This window comes from Sesamum indicum, linkage group LG7, assembly GCF_000512975.1.
Source record: "Sesamum indicum cultivar Zhongzhi No. 13 linkage group LG7, S_indicum_v1.0, whole genome shotgun sequence".
Taxonomy (NCBI): domain Eukaryota; kingdom Viridiplantae; phylum Streptophyta; class Magnoliopsida; order Lamiales; family Pedaliaceae; genus Sesamum; species Sesamum indicum.
The window spans coordinates 4,019,207-4,037,103 of record NC_026151.1 but is presented as its reverse complement, the minus strand read 5'-3'; the positions used below and the strand labels follow the sequence as shown (position 1 = coordinate 4,037,103).

The window sequence follows — 17,897 nt, the reverse complement described above, 5'->3', positions numbered from 1 at the left end:
CCCCCTTGCTTCACACTCTTGGATTAGGTCCGATTTGGATATGGTTGATGAGATGAATATTGACGGAATATATGTTATAATTAAGAGGATATAGTCAAAAGAAGAGTTTAAAGTAAGTTTACGAGTTTCTTTCACTCAATCATACATAAAGAATCCACAAACTTAAATAATACGTTGGTTGTTGCGTTCTCGTGATCACATGAAAATATATATATAATTCTACATCTCAAAATACTATTAATTGTATAGTGGCGAATCATCGAATAATTTTAGGGATTTAGGCTATGGATATTGAAAAAGTTATTGGCTGTGTTTTCTTGACAGATGAAGAATCACTGGGTCGAAAAGATGATTAGACCCATTCACGAAGGTCTCATTCGTTCGCGATACGAGACATATTCAAAAGGAAGTCCATTAGTTATTCAAGTCATACAAGATTCGTAAGATTGGTATTTCACTTTCTATATTAATCTGTTTAATGTGCACATTTTTGTTACAATTTGTGTCTATGTAGACAAAGCATACTCGATGCATGTGTATAATATAAATTTGTATTATACTTTTTATTAATTAAATATAAAATTTTAAAATAAAACAAATAATTAGTTAACATTGACAAAATTTACTTCCTAATGGCACCCTAGTGCGGGGCCTTTTTGGATTTGGATTTCCTTGCGTCTGGGCCGCTTAGATTTTTTTGAGTCAATTTACTTTCTTGTGACACTCTGAACCCTTATTCTGATTGGGCTTTTTGGGGGCATCTTGGGTCTTTTGAATTTTTAGACCTTGCGTTTCTTTGGGTTTTTGTAATTAATTTCTTTTTTTTTTTTTTGTATTTAATCGGTCTATTTTTATAGGCATCACAAATATAACCTAAAATTTTATTTTTTTTACCCAGCAAAAATCCTTTGATATTTATGTTAGAATCTCAACAAATACCAAAAATGAAATAACAAAACGAAATTAAGAATGAAATTTAATTATGGGTAGGATTTTTATTTTCTTCTTTGATGGAAAAAAAATATTACTCTCCTAAAATTCTCTGTTTTCTTTTTCTTTTATACCAACATTGTAACATGCAGAGTTAATGGGCTGGACTCTATGAAGCCCACTAATTTACCAAGCTCAGGTAAGCTCTATACATAAAATGGCTATTCAGCCGGGCCCATATCTACATTTACTACTCCTTTTCATACCAATGACCAGCCCAACCCGGACCATCATATTATCAGTGGGTATGTAATTGCACATTTATAACCCATTCCCGCGAATAATTAAGAAATTAGTTCAACTAAAATGAATAATTAACAATTTGGTTATGTTCGTATCAAATTCCATTTTTTAGTACATTCCGCACAAATTGGTTATCTTTTGGTGTAGAGAGGAATGAGATAAAGCAATACGAACTAAAAGAGTATAAACGAGTGAAATTGAAAGTGTCATTACTCTTTTTTTTTTTTTTTTTTCCTTTTTTGTGCAAACAAGAGAATGAAATTGAAGTTCAAACTGTGAAAATTCAAGTAAGAAAATTAAGGTGTCATTTTAGTTAAAGTAGGATATTCTTGTTAGGAAAGCTTTCAGTTTATAAGCAAGTTGGTTGGATAAGATCGAATTTCCAATGAATTTGGTGGAGGGCTCCCACGATTTGATGGAGAATTATCTCAAGGTAGTTAGATAAGATTGAATTCCTTACCGATTTGATGGAGGGTTATCTTCCGGTGGTTGGAATTTTTCCACGAATTTGATGGAGGGTTATTTCATAGAGGTTAGGGACCCACGATCCTCGAGGACAATTGGAGTTCGTTGTCGATAAGGGTATCTTTTGCAAATAATAATGCTTTTTCCAATTTTTTGGCAAAGTGGCCGAGGAGGCATATTCCCTTAGCTAGAATCCCATGAATTTAGGGTTTAGAGGTTACTTCTTGCAAGACGCCACAGAGGTACTTCCTGTTGAAGGCGCTACATGACCTCGCTAAGCCGCCTAGTCCTTATTTGATTTTGTGGGGGGTGTGGCCTTAGAAATCTTATGTAGATCCAGTCGTAAACGCCATGTGATATGAGCTTCTGTTTTGGTTGGGAAATTCAAGGGCTCTAAGCGTCCTCGTGGGCCTGCGGGGCTTTATTGGATTTGGGTACTCTCGGGACTAGGCTGCTTAGGCTTCTTTGGTTCACTTTACTTTCTCGGGTCACTTCTCGAACTCATTGGAAGCTCTATTGGAATTAGGCTTTTGAGAGCACCCCTCTTGGATCTTGCATTCCTTTGGGCTCTTGCAATTTTTTTCTTTCTTTTGGATCGTTTGAATTTTTTTGGGCCAATTCATTTTTATAGACATCGCTATCTTTAAAGGATATGATAGTCATTATTTAAATTTGTTTCCTTTATTTTTCTTGTGTTACTTTCCATGTATTTTATATATGAATACACCTATGCATATATTTGATACGAGCAAAACGTTGCTAATTTAGGATATTCGGAACTTAAGTCATTTGGGCCAAATTCTTTGTCTAGAGAATGGAATTTGCGAAAAGTGCATTAGCACTTTGATACTTAAGTTAGTAAACAATTGTTAAAAGATAAAGTTTGAATAAAATAAAGCAATAACAAATGATAATGTAGCAATAGAAGGATTGAGATATCAATGTGTTATGCTTATGTTGCTGCAAACATGAGCTACCTTTTATCGGAGGGGAGAGGCTTGGTTTTATAGCCATGGTTCTCCTCCGGGAGAAGAAGTATGACCCCTTGAGACTCAGGTCAGCAGTTATCGTAGACAGGCTTTCCACAAATTCGAAAATGATCGACGGAGATCTTGAAGAATTATGCTTATTGAGGGGTTCTTATAGCTAGATAAATCTCCTAGTGGGGTACATTCCGAATTCAAAAGGGGTACACTCCGAGTGCCAAATTGATGATCCTTGTCATACTTCATGGATAGCCCTTTTCCCTCAGAGTGAATAACATTCTGCCATTACAACTACATGAGTGCAGGGTAACTCCTCCTCACACGCCAGTGGGTCTTTCATACAATCCTCCTTTCCAAGTGCCTTTACTGGGTGTATGAGCCATGGATCCCTCCTTCTTAGGCCTCATGCACGTATGAATTTTTTTGGTGGGCTTTATTCAAAACGGACTTCCTCTTAGGTTGAATTCAAATTACAACATCAATATTTATAAAAATAAACTAAAAAGTTAGTGCAATTGTGTACGCCCCATTGAATCAATTTATCTAATTTGTGTCATGTTCAAACCACATTGATATGCATAACTTTTTTAGGTTAGCGACAACCATTGTGAGAATTGATCTTAAATTCAAGGGTGGGGACACCTCGTGTGAATAAATAAAAAAAAAAGAAATAAGCAAATAAAAAGTCAATTATATATTATTTTGAATACAATATTACATATACCATAATACTGCCTTACTTCTAAGTCTATCACTAAGCAAAATATGCGAAATTCCAGGAAATAGGTTTTGGAAAAAAAATATTGGCACGCGAATCAAGAGTCAAGCGCCCTTCTCATGACAGCTAAATATACCCTCTCCTTCTCCTCCTTTGATCATCATATTTGATTATTTCTTCTTGTTTCCGAATCCATGGATTCCAAGTCTGCAACCCCTGATCCCAAAACCCAGAACCCCATTGCTCCGGCGAAGCCCACCTCCAAAAACCAGAAGGATTTCCTCACCCAGCTCGAAATCTACTTGGCCAAGCGCGACGGCGTCGACAAACTGTTGAAAATCTCGCGCTACGCCACCAAGATCATCCTGGCCTCATCCCTCATAGCCCAAGAACCACTCGTTACACGCCTTAAATCATTCGAATCGAGCGTTGGAGTCAGCCGCAAGGCCTTCCGTTTAGGGAAGTTCGTCCAAGATGTTAACGCTCTCCGCTCGACCCACTTCACTTCTCACTCCGACTTGAATTTCGTCCTCAATGTTATCGCGTATGGTGGGGAGGGGCTATACTATTTCATCGAACAGTTTGTGTGGTTGGGAAAAGCTGGATTAATCGACAAGAGGCGTTTGCCCGCGTTGCAGAAATGGAGCGCCTGGTGCGAGTTTGTGGGCTACTTTGGCAGCGTGAGCTTGAAGGTGATAGAATTGAGGAAGATTGATGAAGAGGAGAGGTGTTTGGTAGCGAGCATTGATTTGGCGGTGCTGCGGGGGATTGAGTGTAGGGAGGAACACGACAAGCTTAGGAAATTGAGGGAGAAGAAGATGATGAAGAGGCTTTCGATGGTTCAGGATTTGGCTGATGGGTTGATGGCGTTGGCTGATATTAGAGACGGCAGAGGACGGCTTTCGGCCCCGCTTGTGGTGTCGTCTGCGGGGCTACTGTCGGCATTGATTAGTACTCACAAGAACTGGATTTCTTGCTGAGGTTTTGAGGTATGGCGATGATTACTTGATGTGTAGCAATGGGGGAATATAGGGAAGAATAATTACATGTGTTTACCCATTTGAAATGGGGTGATAGACAAAAATTCTTTTTGCAATGGAGAATAGAATGTTAGCCCAAATGAAGAAAGATAAACTCTTTAAACTCAATACCTGTAGTTTACAATATTAATGAATAATGAATATTGTTGTTTCATGGCATGAGAAAATTGAAGCTGTCTGTTTTAGTAGTTTATTTGTGATCATGATTGAGACTGCTGCTGCTTTGGGTGAACATAATATATACTAGAGGTGGTGAAGGATTTATATGGGAATAGAGGAGCAGAGCAAGAACAAAGATGATTTGATATAAGTTTCTTGATTGATGGAAGATTTTGAAATTTCTTATAAATTAGGAGAATATAGTTGTTCTGCTTTTTATTGTTTTCTGGGCTATCTCAGATCAGTATTTGATTGTTATGAAGAATAATTTGTAGATTTGGGATAATCTCTTTTCGTCCGAAGGAGAGTGGATCAATGTGGTTGTGATGCCACAAAGAGATGCACACATTACATATTGATTTGCAGTTTTACATCATGTAATCGTTTAGCCTCATGAACGGTACTCAGAAATCAGTCTGTCAACTGTGATAGCAAAGGTTCTTCAGGTGGTTTTCTGCAGGGTTATGATCATTGACAAAGTCTTTCAGTCGAATACCTCATCTGCACTTAGCACAATAGCTTCCATCATGCTGCAACTTGACTTGCATTGTGAATTCCTCTTTTCTGTAGGTTTTGATCACCTGCAGACTGTAGGGGAAGCCATTTCTAGTTTCTTCAGCCACCACCTAGTTGGTAATGTCTTAGTTCCTCCAATTATGGGTTCCAGCAGCTCTGAAGCCGGTGCAGCCCTGATGCACCTAGTTGATAAGTCTGTCTTAGTTCCTTCAATTCCGAGTTCCAGCAGCTCTGAAGTCGGTGCAGCCCTGAAGCTCCCGTATCTCTTTCCAGGGAACGATCATTTTCCCTGAGTTTCTACGAACATATTGGCCGGAAACGTCTTGATGCATCTGTTATTGTTCAAGTGGGATTGTTTACCTCTTTCAGAGGAATTTCTCACTTTCAAGAAAACTCCCAGTTTCTTGGAAGATTCCAACATTATGAGATTCGTCGACCTCCTCCTTCGAACATGTCTTCCTATGCTCTTAGTAGATGGAATAAATGGGGTAACCTGTGAGGATTGAACAGTGAGTTTCGACGGTTGCATGCACTGACTTCCTCTTACTTTCTAATTCAATTTAAACATGGCTACTGAAATATTTCATACTCGATACTATACTCGTACGGATACTAGAGGTTGATTCCAACGAAAGTTCATAAAAAATACCAAAATTCCACATGATTATATTGTAACTTCATATTGTTTTGATAGCCCAATCAAACATAAATAGATAGCTAAATATCATATTTATTTTCGTTTACTAATGAAAGATTTTAAAAAATATTTTATTCAAATTTGTGGCAAGAAAAACCAGTTTTCATATTATATAAATATATTTGGCCGTTTTTGTATCTCAGACCTCTGTGCCTAATGGCAAATCCAAAATCAACTTTAATAACTTTTTGCACCGTGTTTGTATGACGGACTAAAATTTTAGTTATTAGACAAAATAATTAAGCACATATACTAACTAAGGTGTTCAATTCAATTAACCAATTTAATGAGTCCTAAAGTTCAGTTAATTAAAATTCCAATGCGCCATCTTCGAACAGATAATTTCTGTTGGATTCGGTAAAAATCGAAATTATTTTGTGATGTGGGATTAAGAAGAATGTTAGGAAAATACCAAAAATGTCCTTCATTAAGGGCGTTTTAGTCATTTAAGGAAGGATCCGCGCCTTTTCCATCGATCGGGTCGAAAGGACCCGACCCGGATCCGTCTGCCCTTGAAGACCCGGACAATTGCAGCCATTCGATCATGGACGCTGGCCAGTAGGATGAGACCACGTGGCTGGTCAATGCTACCCTGCTGTGCCCTATATATAGACTCGAAACGCCGTAATTAAAGGTAATTGTTCTGCATTTATTGAGATGATCGCACACTTTTCTCTCGATCAACCTAACTTAAGCGTCGGAGGGTCATTGTCGGGGACGTGTCCGACGAGCTCGTTGTTCTTGTCTTATTCTCAAGGAACCCAAAATCTAATCTCGGAGGAGTTAGCTATCTGTGACGAGTTCGTGTTTCGGGATCGCTGAATTCGAGCGGGATCATTTTGATTCGATTGTAAAAAATTAATTTTTCAATTCGATCTATTAACCAAAATTGCACACCCTTAGTACTAACACGATATCGACTGGCAAACTAGGACTACCAAAATCTAGTGAAAGATCTAGAGAATATTGGATACTGATTTCCACACATCATAATAGTATTTGGACGAGGTTGTAAGCTGTACGACATATTTTATAATATGTTTGGGAGCTTATTAAATATTTAAAAGTCTTTGGTATAAATCTTGAAAAATAGTTTTATAAGGTTTAAAAATAACATTTTATGAGTTTGTAAACTCTTTTTTATTAAAAAAGAAAAAGAACATAACGAGTTTTTTTTATTTATTTTAAAGTTTAATGATTTTTAATTTTAATTGTAAAATTATAAATTAATCACAAAGTAAGTATAATATATTTAAATATAATTGTCCTTTTCCTTAATTAATTGTATAAGAAGAAATTATTTGTAATTACGCCTCTTCGCTTCTCAATAACAAAAAATAAAGTTAGTAGAATATTGTTAGAATATATGGAGCATGAAAATGATGATAAGTTGATTTAAAAAAGATAAATATTTACATGTTCGATGAAATTCAAACTCATTAAAAAGATTTATATTTCGAGATAAGATGAGATGATATGGAGAAAGATCCGAGAATCAGAGACGTACATAATATCTCAACCTAATCTCAGTGGGGTTGATTGAGATGGTCCTCTAATCCCAAACGATCCAGTCACCTACAACCCAATTCCATCTCAAAACCCGAATCACAGCCTTACATCTTCCTGCTCACTCGATCAAGTAGCTAAATTCGAGACCACATCGAAATTTAAAGTGCTCCATCTAATACAGGATAAAAACCAGAATAGTATGTAAAGCGGCAATTCTGGGGCGTACTCGTTTCATCAGCGCGTTAACTCCACTGTCCACGGTCTTTGCCTTTTCCCACCAAGCAAAGCAACGATGGCAGCCTGGTTGACTCCGACAAGTCAAATACAGCTCCACTGAGATATAATTATTCCTTTTGTCACTTCACTGGGAGAGCAAAAATGGGGTCCGAGCTTCAAGACCTGACTCACGCGCCTCCAGCCGAACCGCGACCCAGACCCGACCCAGATGACAGTCCACTCCTCCTCAACCCAGAGACGAAAACCCCCAAACCTCAAAACCAAGTTCCGGTGGCTGAACAAAGTATCGAGGAGATGGAGAAGAAGTACGCCGCGTTTGTCCGGCAGGACGTGTACGGGACAATGGGTCGTGGGGATTTGCCGTGGGTTGAGAAATTCTTACTTGGGCTGGCATTGGTGTTTTTGGTGCCGGTTAGAGTGGTGGCGGGTATGAGTATTTTGGTAACTTATTACGCGATTTGTAGAGTTTGCACAGCTTTTCTAGCTCCGAACAGGGAGGATGGACAGGAGGATTACGCGCACATGGGGGGGTGGCGAAGGGCGGTGATTGTACAGAGCGGCAGATTTCTGTCTAGGCTTTTGCTGTTTGTTTTTGGGTTCTACTGGATTTCTGAAACCAGTAGGGGTAATGAGGTTAACGGGCAGTTTAACAATGAGGTACTCCTTTTTATGTGCCGAATTTAGTTTATGATTAGTTTGTTGTTGGGGTATAGTTCCTTTAGACTGGAGTAATCATGTGATGGATGTTTGGTGGTTTGAATTTGCTCTTCATTATTTTGACTTGTACGTTTTTGTCTGGTAAGATTACTGTGATGTTCGTTGCGGAAGATGTGGCGCTTTTACTGATTGAGCAAGTTCGAGTATGTGAACTCTGTTACGAAAAAATATGTCTGCTCGAAGACAATTAGAGGATAAATTTATGAACCCGTTAGTTTGATCAGTGCTGGATGTTTTATGAAGTGTTGAATGTGATGAATATCAAAAATGAAGAAAGACATTGAATAAAATCCTGATAACCTAAGTAGAATGAAAAAAATTATCTTGTTTGTGGTCTAGAAAAACGAATCTTATAGTTCGGGTAATGGTTTACCATGTAGGAAAAGTACTTGGTCCAGCCAAGTTGTTTAGATGTATGACAATTAATGAACATGAACACAGAACAATTATCTCTGGATGCCATGCATTTGGGAGCTTGTTGGAGTTACGGTTGAGGAAGAGAGAATGATGCCCTTTGTATCCTTATACTTCATGGTCCTCATTTTCTCTAGTTATATGCGTGGTTGCTATTTTTTTTTCTAGCTTACTTAATTGGGAATCATCTCACAACCTATCCAATATAAACAACGCTATCCTTTTGGTTTCCATTTTAGTTGTCTTTTTGGTCCCGTAAATTATTGAGATTCAAATGCAGTTGAAAATGTCAGAAGAATGATAAGAAGAGTTTGATTTTAATTGACAGTGGCCTGTCAGTATATATTGTATAATCTCGCATGACATTTCCTGTACAACTCTAGAGACTGCTATAATTGGAATTAAGATAAGTGCAGTATCATTCTTGACAAATATTGCCAATATTCATCATGTGTTTTTGCTTTGATAGACTGCTTTAACATTATTTATTGGTTTATTTACATCTATCTTTATTGATGCTTCACCAAGATTTGATTTACAAAACTTTCAAGAAGAGTTTCCCTATATAATTTCTGTATATCTATCTTATTCTTTTTTTACGAAACTTTTCAGACTGCATCTTTGGATCAATCTGAACAGTTGGGAAGACCTGGGGCCATCATATCAAATCATGTATCATATTTAGATATTCTGTACCATATGTCTTCCTCTTTTCCGAGCTTTGTTGCTAAGGTTTGTTAATTCCTCATGCCAATTTTGTTTGTATTATGCTGTTAATTCTTGTGTTAACCCTGCACAGTTTGACTGACACCTTTTTCTCTCTTTCTGTTGATTGTACTTTGCAATTTTGTGGCTGAAGAGATCAGTGGCTAAACTTCCTCTTGTTGGTCTCATAAGGTTGGTTCACTCTCCTCCTTTGTTATGAGTGTGTGTTAGAGAAATTGTATATTCCAAAAAACATGGAGATCCTTCCATCTGCTATTTTTTCCAATATGCATTTATTGCTGCAATAAACTGGAAACCTGATATGCATTTATCACTACAATAGACTGTAAATCTAGCCAACTTTGAGGCTTTTGCTTCTAGGCTTGAATTTGTGCATGACACCCTGAAATTACAAATATAAGGCTTGTCATATTTAACAAGTATTCTTAGATTGAACTTTTGGGATGTGAATTAAAAATGGCGTGTTCAAGATCTGGTGTTTCTATATATTTCATCCTCATCATGTGCATGGATAATTGTTTTTCCAAGTAGAGATGTCGGCAATGAACCTCCTTCTATTGGTTGTCTGACACATAGGGACCTGGATTTACTGAGATGTCTTATTTGGATATTTTTATTATTGTTTGTTGAAACAATTTTTCTAGATAAAGCTATAAGATAGCTGTACTCCCACGGTAAAGTGTCCAGATAAGCATATGGTTATGTATTATCTTTCTATGGTTATTTATTCTGACTTTTAATTTATGGACCCTACTCACGTTACATTTATGAGTTATTCATCTTAGTAAGAGATGCCTTAAACTATTATTATTTTTCATATTACAGCAAGTGTCTCGGTTGTGTATATGTGCAGCGGGAGTTAAAATCATCGGACTTCAAGGGTGTCTCAGGTATCTTTTACAATTTTTGACTTTTTAGTCGCTGTATAGAGTTACGACTTAATAAAAGGTGGGGATGGAGAGTTAGAATTGCTTGCTTTATAGGTGAATATTCATCTTGGGGTAGCTTAAAATAAGAAAAGAAATACAATCAATTTGCGAAACACAGACACTTTTTTCATGTCATTCATGCACATATTTTAGCTGTCTGATAAGACAGCTTTCACAGCTAATGATGAAACCTATTGAAATCAAAACTATATTAGTTTGTGCACTTCCAATTTGGGAATGAACTCGTTTCAACTCAACAAAGCCATCATCCATTCTCTTTATGGTGGTTGCTCTGGAACACAAATTGTCTATTATGTTTGTATGAGCACAGGCAAATCTTGGTCTGTCCTTGAAAAGTTATTGCTTGTGTCAAAAGCAGACTCTTGCGTCCGCCTATTATCAGTAGAATGTTGGGGATTTGGAATCACCTATTTCTTGTTATTTTTACCAATTTGTTTGCAGGTATTGTCAATGAAAGAATTCGAGAAGCTCATCAAAATAAGTTTGCTCCAAAGATGATGCTTTTCCCAGGTTGTATTTGTGATACCATTACTGAGTGATTTCTTCTAATTATTTTCCAGGTTGTAATGCACTGTTGTCGAACTAGTTTCTTCTCTGTCCCATGGTTAACTATATGAGCATTGAGGTCTATTAAATAAATACACTTATACTTAACTTCAAAATATGAGATGGTGGCAAATCATAGATGTCTTGCAAAAAGAACCTATACCATATAATTTGTGTTAATTGTATAATGTATATGATGATATTATCTTTCCCCTGTAGTCGAAAAAGAATCGCCCAGCAGTCTGCCAAACTTTGATATATTTCTTCATAGTATTTTTTCTCTGCAAATTTTTGTTTTGAAAATTGATTTGTCCCAGGTGAGATGATTCTCCTAACAGAGGCTTTTTTTCTTGTGTGAAGTTTTTGTTTTCGTTGTCTGCAAATATCTATTGTCTACATCTATGTACTGGGGAATCAGTTGGGCTCTTAGATATATCTGATCTCTTCTAAAGCATTGACTTTTTTTTACTATATTCTTATTTTCCGAATCTCTTGTACGAGTTGCCTACTGAAGGAAGAAATGTTTCTGATATTTTCTTTCAGGGTTCTCCTTGTTAATTCAGAGTGTTAGTTGGCCAAACAACTTATGTGCAATCTTTTCGATATTGTTTTGTGCATGGAGCATTGCATGAGACTATAGTATTTCTACCCCAGTGTGCTGAGAAACTTGAGTAAACATGTGTCATTTGAATACTTTAACGATTGACTTTAATTGAATTATATTAATATTCATTTGGTCTGTAAGTTCAACTTCTATTAATGCTGAAAAGTGAGATGATACTTTTGTATCCTTGGGCAGTGCCTTAAAGATGCTTATTGCTATTTTGGATATCTAATCAATTCTTCTTTTGGTTCTTTAACAGAAGGCACAACCACAAATGGAGACTACCTCCTTCCGTTCAAGACTGGTGCATTTCTGGCGAAGGCTCCAGTACTTCCCATCATATTAAGATATCCTTACCAGAGATTTAGTCCTGCATGGGACTCTATTTCTGGGGTGAGTTCTCTTTGTTTTGCAACATTAGTTTTCATTAGCTTGTGCCATCCATTTTCCTAAATAAGCTGAGGTCATTTGATGCTCATTTTTATTCTTTAAGAATTCTACTACTCCTTTTGGATCTTTTTTCTGCTACCTTTTTTTATTTTTAAATATTTTGGTTGTTTGTTATACCTCTATGTGAGCTTGGCACTAGTATCTTGCCTGCAATTTATTCAACTGACCTGCCCTTCATCCAACTTTTACTCTGGGTCACAGCGTCGTCTTCTAGATGGTCCTATGCTTCTTGTGTAAAACTTGTAGTTGCTGTTGATAAGAATTGAGAATTCTCGTAGCTGTACTCAGTCAAAATTTTATCACCAACTGTGCTCATGTTTATCTTGTGCAGGCGCGCCATGTGATTCTTCTTCTCTGTCAGTTTGCAAATTACATGGAAGTGACGCGGTTACCTGTGTATCGCCCCTCAGAACAGGAAAAGGAAGATCCAAAGCTTTATGCAGAAAATGTTAGAAAGCTGATGGCTCAGGAGGTGCCAATTTTCTAAAACTTTTGGCTGTAAATATGCTCAAACTTAGGAATCGATAAGAGCCTTCTGGAATCTTAAAAAGTTAACTGGTACAATCTTTTATCTTAGTTGTCAGTGTCAATATTGCTAGAAAATGTAGACTTTCCATCGCAGTTGAAAATTTAGGGTTTCACTTTCTCAGTGGACCTCATGGGAAAAGAAACTTAATGATATGCTACCTATGAATTACGTACTTGTTATGAAAAACCTTATCTCTTTAAGAGGCAACAGCTACTAAATGCAATTCTAGAAATTAAGTATAACTACCAAATAATTGGATTTGTGATGCACTTAGGAGCTACTAGAACTAGGAATAAAACATTCACCTCACTTGATATAACTATCCAGATGTCAATAGACTATATGCAAGTCGGTCAATCTTCATGATATTTATATCTAGTTATTCCCTATAATTATATACTATAGTTTCTGCTAGTTACCCTTGTGCCTGGCTTAAATATCTCATTTGCTTCTGTATGCAGGGTAATTTGATCCTTTCCGATATCGGGCTGGCAGAGAAACGAGTCTATCATGCTGCTCTCAATGGTAATATTAGAATGCCTACTGTTTTGCATCAGAAAGACGAATGATAATTTCATGGGCCCGGGTCTGAAGTCTTGGATGTTAACAGTTAAAATAAGAAGCAATGTGGTTGGTTTTACACCCGGTGAAGAACAATATATTACTGTTTCGTTAAACCTCTGTATCTACAATGTTGTACATGTGTGTGGCCATTTAATAAAAATGCTTTTATTTTTCTGTGTATTGTTTTTGGTTATCCAGTTCAAGGGCTCTGCATATATTGTTGCTTTCTGCATTAAAGTGTAGACTTGAATGCCATAAGAGTCTTTCGGTAAAAATACGGCTGTGAATCTAAATGATCTCTTTGGTGTCCCTGCAGGTTTGTTTTGTCAAAGATAATTGGGGTTCGCCATGTGTATATCCCTCGTATATATCTATGTTTTTCGAACCCAAAAAAAAAAGTAAAATGAAACGTGCAGATAGATACATGGTGCTGGGGAATCATTGTTGTTATCTATATGATTAGAGAATGCCTCTCTGGATATAGCGACTCTCACTTGTTCAAATTTGTATGGTAATGCGTGGAACTGATCTAAGCTGTGTCCTCAGCTTGCAGTAGAAAGTGGAGAAATATAGAATTCGTCGTCTGTTAATTGCATGAAATCAGAAACTTTTGAGTTCTTCAGCACAGTTTTCACGTAAATGGTTTAAGGATCTATAGCCTGAACTATTGGGTATTTGTGATTTCGCTTCTATGCTCATCCCCTCATAATGTCTGAGTAAATATATTACAGGACGGACGCATAGTTTTTTGTTTCTCTCATGTTTTTGCTGTTACCCGAACTGCTTTATTCTCAGGAAATGGGGGATAATGGAGAATTACTTGCAGTGAAAATACACTGTATATATGGGAAAATTCAGTCAGATAAACACATTTTGCAGTCTTGCCAAAATATCAACAGCCGGCTTACATTCAAGAACCAGTGGAAAACACAACTTTGTACCATGTTGCCTCAACACCAATGCCTAAACATTTACTTTCTGCAAAAGCCATAGGCAATGCAGATAGGGAGTGGAAAAGAAACTGTTTCTGTACATGAGAACATTTATCTCCATGAGATGCTTTGCATCAACTAGGATAATTCTTTATATATTATTTACGCAAATAGCTCCTAAACGGTTCATACTGTAAACTAGACTACATGGTAGAGTTTTCAAGACCAAATATTATGTATTGCTTCGCCAAAACCATTAACCAACAGCAGAAGCATGCCGATTCTTTCAGGGGGACGTTAGTCGATTTACATCAGTGGATATTACCATACCAAAACACAAACAAAAGGGCAGAAAGAATTGTCTCCAAACGCACGATTAGCTTGACCATTATACAGAAAGCAGAACATGAGCTTGCCGTGCTGACGTTTTGAGGCGAGTTGACGGTCGAAAATCATCTTTGCTTACCTTTCTTTGAATGAACCATTAGTAGACCTTTTTAACTCCCACGGCAGGCACCCTTTCAAGGGGGACTGTAGCAACATCGAAGAAGTTGATAGCTGCTTCTGCCTCGATGAGATTGAGGACAGACAACTGAAACTACTTCTCAGTCTCCTTTTCTCGCTATCGTCGGACGGCTGGTATTTGGGATCATGTTGCACGCCAGTAATCTTAAGTGTTTCTGGTAGCACACAGTTGAACATGGAACCTAGGTGGATAATAGTAAGGTAGATCAGAAACAACCTGGTTCACAGTTAAGGTGATGAAGTTGTAACAAAACATGATTTTGTAAAGTAAATGATTTCTTGAAGTGATATGCAAGGCGACTTACCTAATTTGGCGAGTCGATTAACCCATTTTGGAGTTCTTTTTCCAGTCAACTTGTAGCATATGTCCTTGCAGAAGTGGTTGCAGTTCTTTACAATCAGGTGATATGTATCGCCGTTGTAATTTGATGCTTGACGTTCCATGAACTCCCTAACCTGAGTAGCATCCAACGTTGTAGTACCAATGAATATGGACTTCCGGAACTTAAATCCGGGGCATTGACGAGGTTCAACTTCAAATACACCACTTGATGGGTAGTCATGAGCTCCAAATGCATATTCTACACCATGAACTATGAAGCACAACAGGACTAATCAGAAAGAATATTGACATTAACTAAGCCTCAAATGAATCCAAAGAAGTAAGACGACGGCAAAGAAAAACATATAACGAATCCTTGACCACAAATTTAAGCATCAGTGAAGATATGAGGGGCAAGAACCAGAAAAAAGTAGAAGAAAACATATTAGAATGCAAGCCAAACGTACCTTCTACACCGGAGTGAAATATACCTAGGCCAGCCCAATAAACGTAACCATTCACAGGTGTCAAGTCATACACATTGAGATAAACTGGGGTACTTTTCGCATCATCATTATCTGACTTCACTTTTGAAAATAAACAGAAATGGCGGGCTGATTTTTCGGTCAAACGGAGTGGCACTATGCAATTCCACCGTTTCTTTGATCTTAACGTCATGCTGATTTTGTAAGAGAGTTCACTTTAGTCAAGACCCCAATAGAATCATGTGTATCTGGTGAAAACAGAAGTCAAGAGGATAAGAGCAATAATAAAGCAAAAGAAGCATCAAAACAAAACGGAAAGAATTAATCAATAAGATAATGCGAGGGAAAAGGCTGATTTCTTCTTCTCCTTGTTTGCACTAAATACGATCCATGCAAGATCGACAAGCAAATATGTATTAAATAAACTTTGGAAAAGAACGAGCATCAAGAATATTATCAAAGGTGTCGATATAGACATATGATATGCGTAAGAAGTCCTCTTGCTGCTTGATGTGCAACTTGAAGAGGAAAACATGAATGAAAAGTGAAACAAAATCAATATTAGAGTTTCTACAAGGTTGCTAAACGCATTAGACATTTTCATGATACAAAGATGAATTAATAGAAAGGTGATGAAATAAGACATAAAGTAATGGCAAACCTCTCATATCCGACTTATAGTATCATTGCATCCAAGGACTACCTCGTCTGATATGGTGATTCAAGACTGCACAATCTAATTCCTTCGAGACGACTAATACCCTCACAAAGTGATAAGGATACTTTTGCGTAGTTGCTTAGAAAATATTGCAATGGGCTAAGATACTTACAGAGCTGACTCTTCAAATAAAAAGACATGTTCTAAAATGTACCTACCATCTAATTTCCATCATTTTGTTGACCTCTGTTGTTTAGCTGATGACGTGATTTAGTGTATAATCTATTTCTTGTCAGCTGTATGAAAACACACCCTTCCATATACTCTGTGGACTTTATTATTTTGTCTATAAATATTAATCAATTACAATGAATTGAATCAGGACAAAAGGGGTTTGTTTTCTCTGAGTTCCAACAAGAAAGGAAATAAAATATAAGTATACAACTGTTCACCTGAAATAATATAAGGAATGAGAAAGTTTAGAGAAAGAAAATCTTATCATAAACAGTTCAACATCTAAAAGTCAAACTGCTAGGAGTGGATGGCCACTAATCATTTAATTGTTGATTATATTAATGGCTTCTTGGCCCCTCTTTCCTTATCACTATAGACACTCATGTTAATACTACTTGTCTGATGAGCCAACATGCATGCGAGAATAGTTCAGCTGATGAAATTTGTCTTATGACATGGAAACATTGTCTTATCTTTTTAATATTGAAGATCATTAGTGTCTAATAGTAATACCATATAGCCACAAAACAGCCTTAACAGGTGCCTGACATATCTCGAAACTTAAATCACGTCGGAGTCAACTTTAAGCTGTAAAATACTCACATAATTCTGGAGATGCTTTTCTTTCTTGTAAAAGCATAACAAATTTGATAATGTTATGTTATCAATTCCATACTTTCTGCCAGTAGCCAATTAACTCTGGCATATGTTATGCAGGAACAGGAGGGGGGGGGGGGGGGGAAAAGAAAGAGAAAGAGAAACCGCGCAATTTAGTCCTTCAATGATCAATGAGATGATACTAAATAATTCTTCTAAGGCTTTCACTTTTTAATGATGTAATGTGATGTAATTGAATATGTGGTGCACAGCTTTTCTTGGTTGTATGTGTGTCAGCAAGTCAAAGCAGTTAGGCAACACTACACACAAACGTATAGCCGATGTGCGAAGCAGAAAGACGGCCTAACTTGAGTTTTAGTTAAATACTCAAAGACTAGATAATTGTTTAGCTGGTTCAAGACTCAACAAAGTGTATTGATAAACAGACACCCAATTACAATCTTTGCCAAAACAGCAAACTCAGTCAGCTCTGCTTCTGGTTTTTTACATCATCATCATTGTATTTTACCACTAATTATATCCCATTAATAAAATTAAGCTTCAACACACAACATCTAAGCTGCAAACCCTTAATATGGAAAAGCCTCATTCATCATAAAAAGGATCATAAACCAACAGAATTATGACAGGAAGTCCTAAAATATGCATCACAATAAGTGAATCACAAGTAAAGACAACCACAGAGACCAAGAGTGAAAAACTTCAGATGTAGAACGAGCCCATGATCATGTCAGATCTTGTTTGCGGGTCAGCAGAAAACATAAGTAAAAGAACAGGACTTCAACAAATTCTTGAAGAAATAGATCAGCCCTTAAGCAATTCGAACATTCAGACAACAAAGAAAGTGGGGTAAATAGGATTTACTGCCGACATTACTGAAAAAAGAAAGAGAGTAACTGTTTTACCCAGCAAACAGAGTTTCAAGAATCACAAAGACAAAAAAGCTTCGGGTAGAGAGACTCACAGATTCGAATGGGAATAGCATTGGCTGACAGGTTTCAAGATTCCAGCTTTCAGCTTCTTCAGAACATTGCGTGTATGAGTGAGACAGGGAGAGAGAGCA

General features: G+C 37.1%; 3 protein-coding genes across 8 annotated transcripts; 2 read left to right on the top strand and 1 right to left on the bottom strand.

The window, feature by feature from the left end:
* LOC105166173 (peroxisomal membrane protein 11A) lies at positions 3,445–5,747 on the top strand. Its single transcript, XM_011085427.2, has 2 exons — positions 3,445–4,391; positions 5,172–5,747. Exon 1 carries the CDS (start codon positions 3,597–3,599, stop codon positions 4,380–4,382), a length of 786 nt encoding a protein of 261 aa, XP_011083729.1. The 5' UTR covers positions 3,445–3,596; the 3' UTR covers positions 4,383–4,391; positions 5,172–5,747.
* LOC105166172 (lysophospholipid acyltransferase LPEAT1) lies at positions 7,357–13,644 on the top strand. 4 transcript variants are annotated; one of them, XR_002287424.1, is made up of 9 exons: positions 7,357–8,217; positions 9,304–9,423; positions 9,551–9,588; positions 10,243–10,307; positions 10,809–10,877; positions 11,777–11,910; positions 12,299–12,525; positions 12,958–13,021; positions 13,377–13,644. XR_002287424.1 is itself a non-coding variant. In XM_011085425.2 (9 exons), exons 1-9 carry the CDS (start codon positions 7,702–7,704, stop codon positions 13,394–13,396), a joined length of 1,167 nt encoding a protein of 388 aa, XP_011083727.1. In that variant the 5' UTR covers positions 7,358–7,701; the 3' UTR covers positions 13,397–13,479. The 4 variants fall into 4 exon arrangements, 2 of the variants coding, with proteins under 2 accessions (XP_011083727.1, XP_011083726.1); XM_011085425.2 differs by having other exon boundaries at positions 7,358–8,217; positions 12,299–12,439; positions 13,377–13,479; XR_002287423.1 differs by lacking the exon at positions 13,377–13,644 and having other exon boundaries at positions 12,958–13,240.
* On the bottom strand, positions 13,460–17,897 carry LOC105166171 (deSI-like protein At4g17486). 3 transcript variants are annotated; one of them, XM_011085421.2, is made up of 4 exons: positions 17,799–17,897; positions 15,307–15,572; positions 14,823–15,110; positions 13,460–14,699 (listed from the first exon to the last, which is right to left on the bottom strand). In XM_011085421.2, exons 2-4 carry the CDS (start codon positions 15,515–15,517, stop codon positions 14,455–14,457), a joined length of 744 nt encoding a protein of 247 aa, XP_011083723.1. In that variant the 5' UTR covers positions 15,518–15,572; positions 17,799–17,897; the 3' UTR covers positions 13,460–14,454. The 3 variants fall into 3 exon arrangements, with proteins under 3 accessions (XP_011083723.1, XP_020550997.1, XP_011083725.1); XM_020695338.1 differs by lacking the exon at positions 17,799–17,897 and adding an exon at positions 16,820–16,838; XM_011085423.2 differs by lacking the exon at positions 17,799–17,897 and adding an exon at positions 15,986–16,143.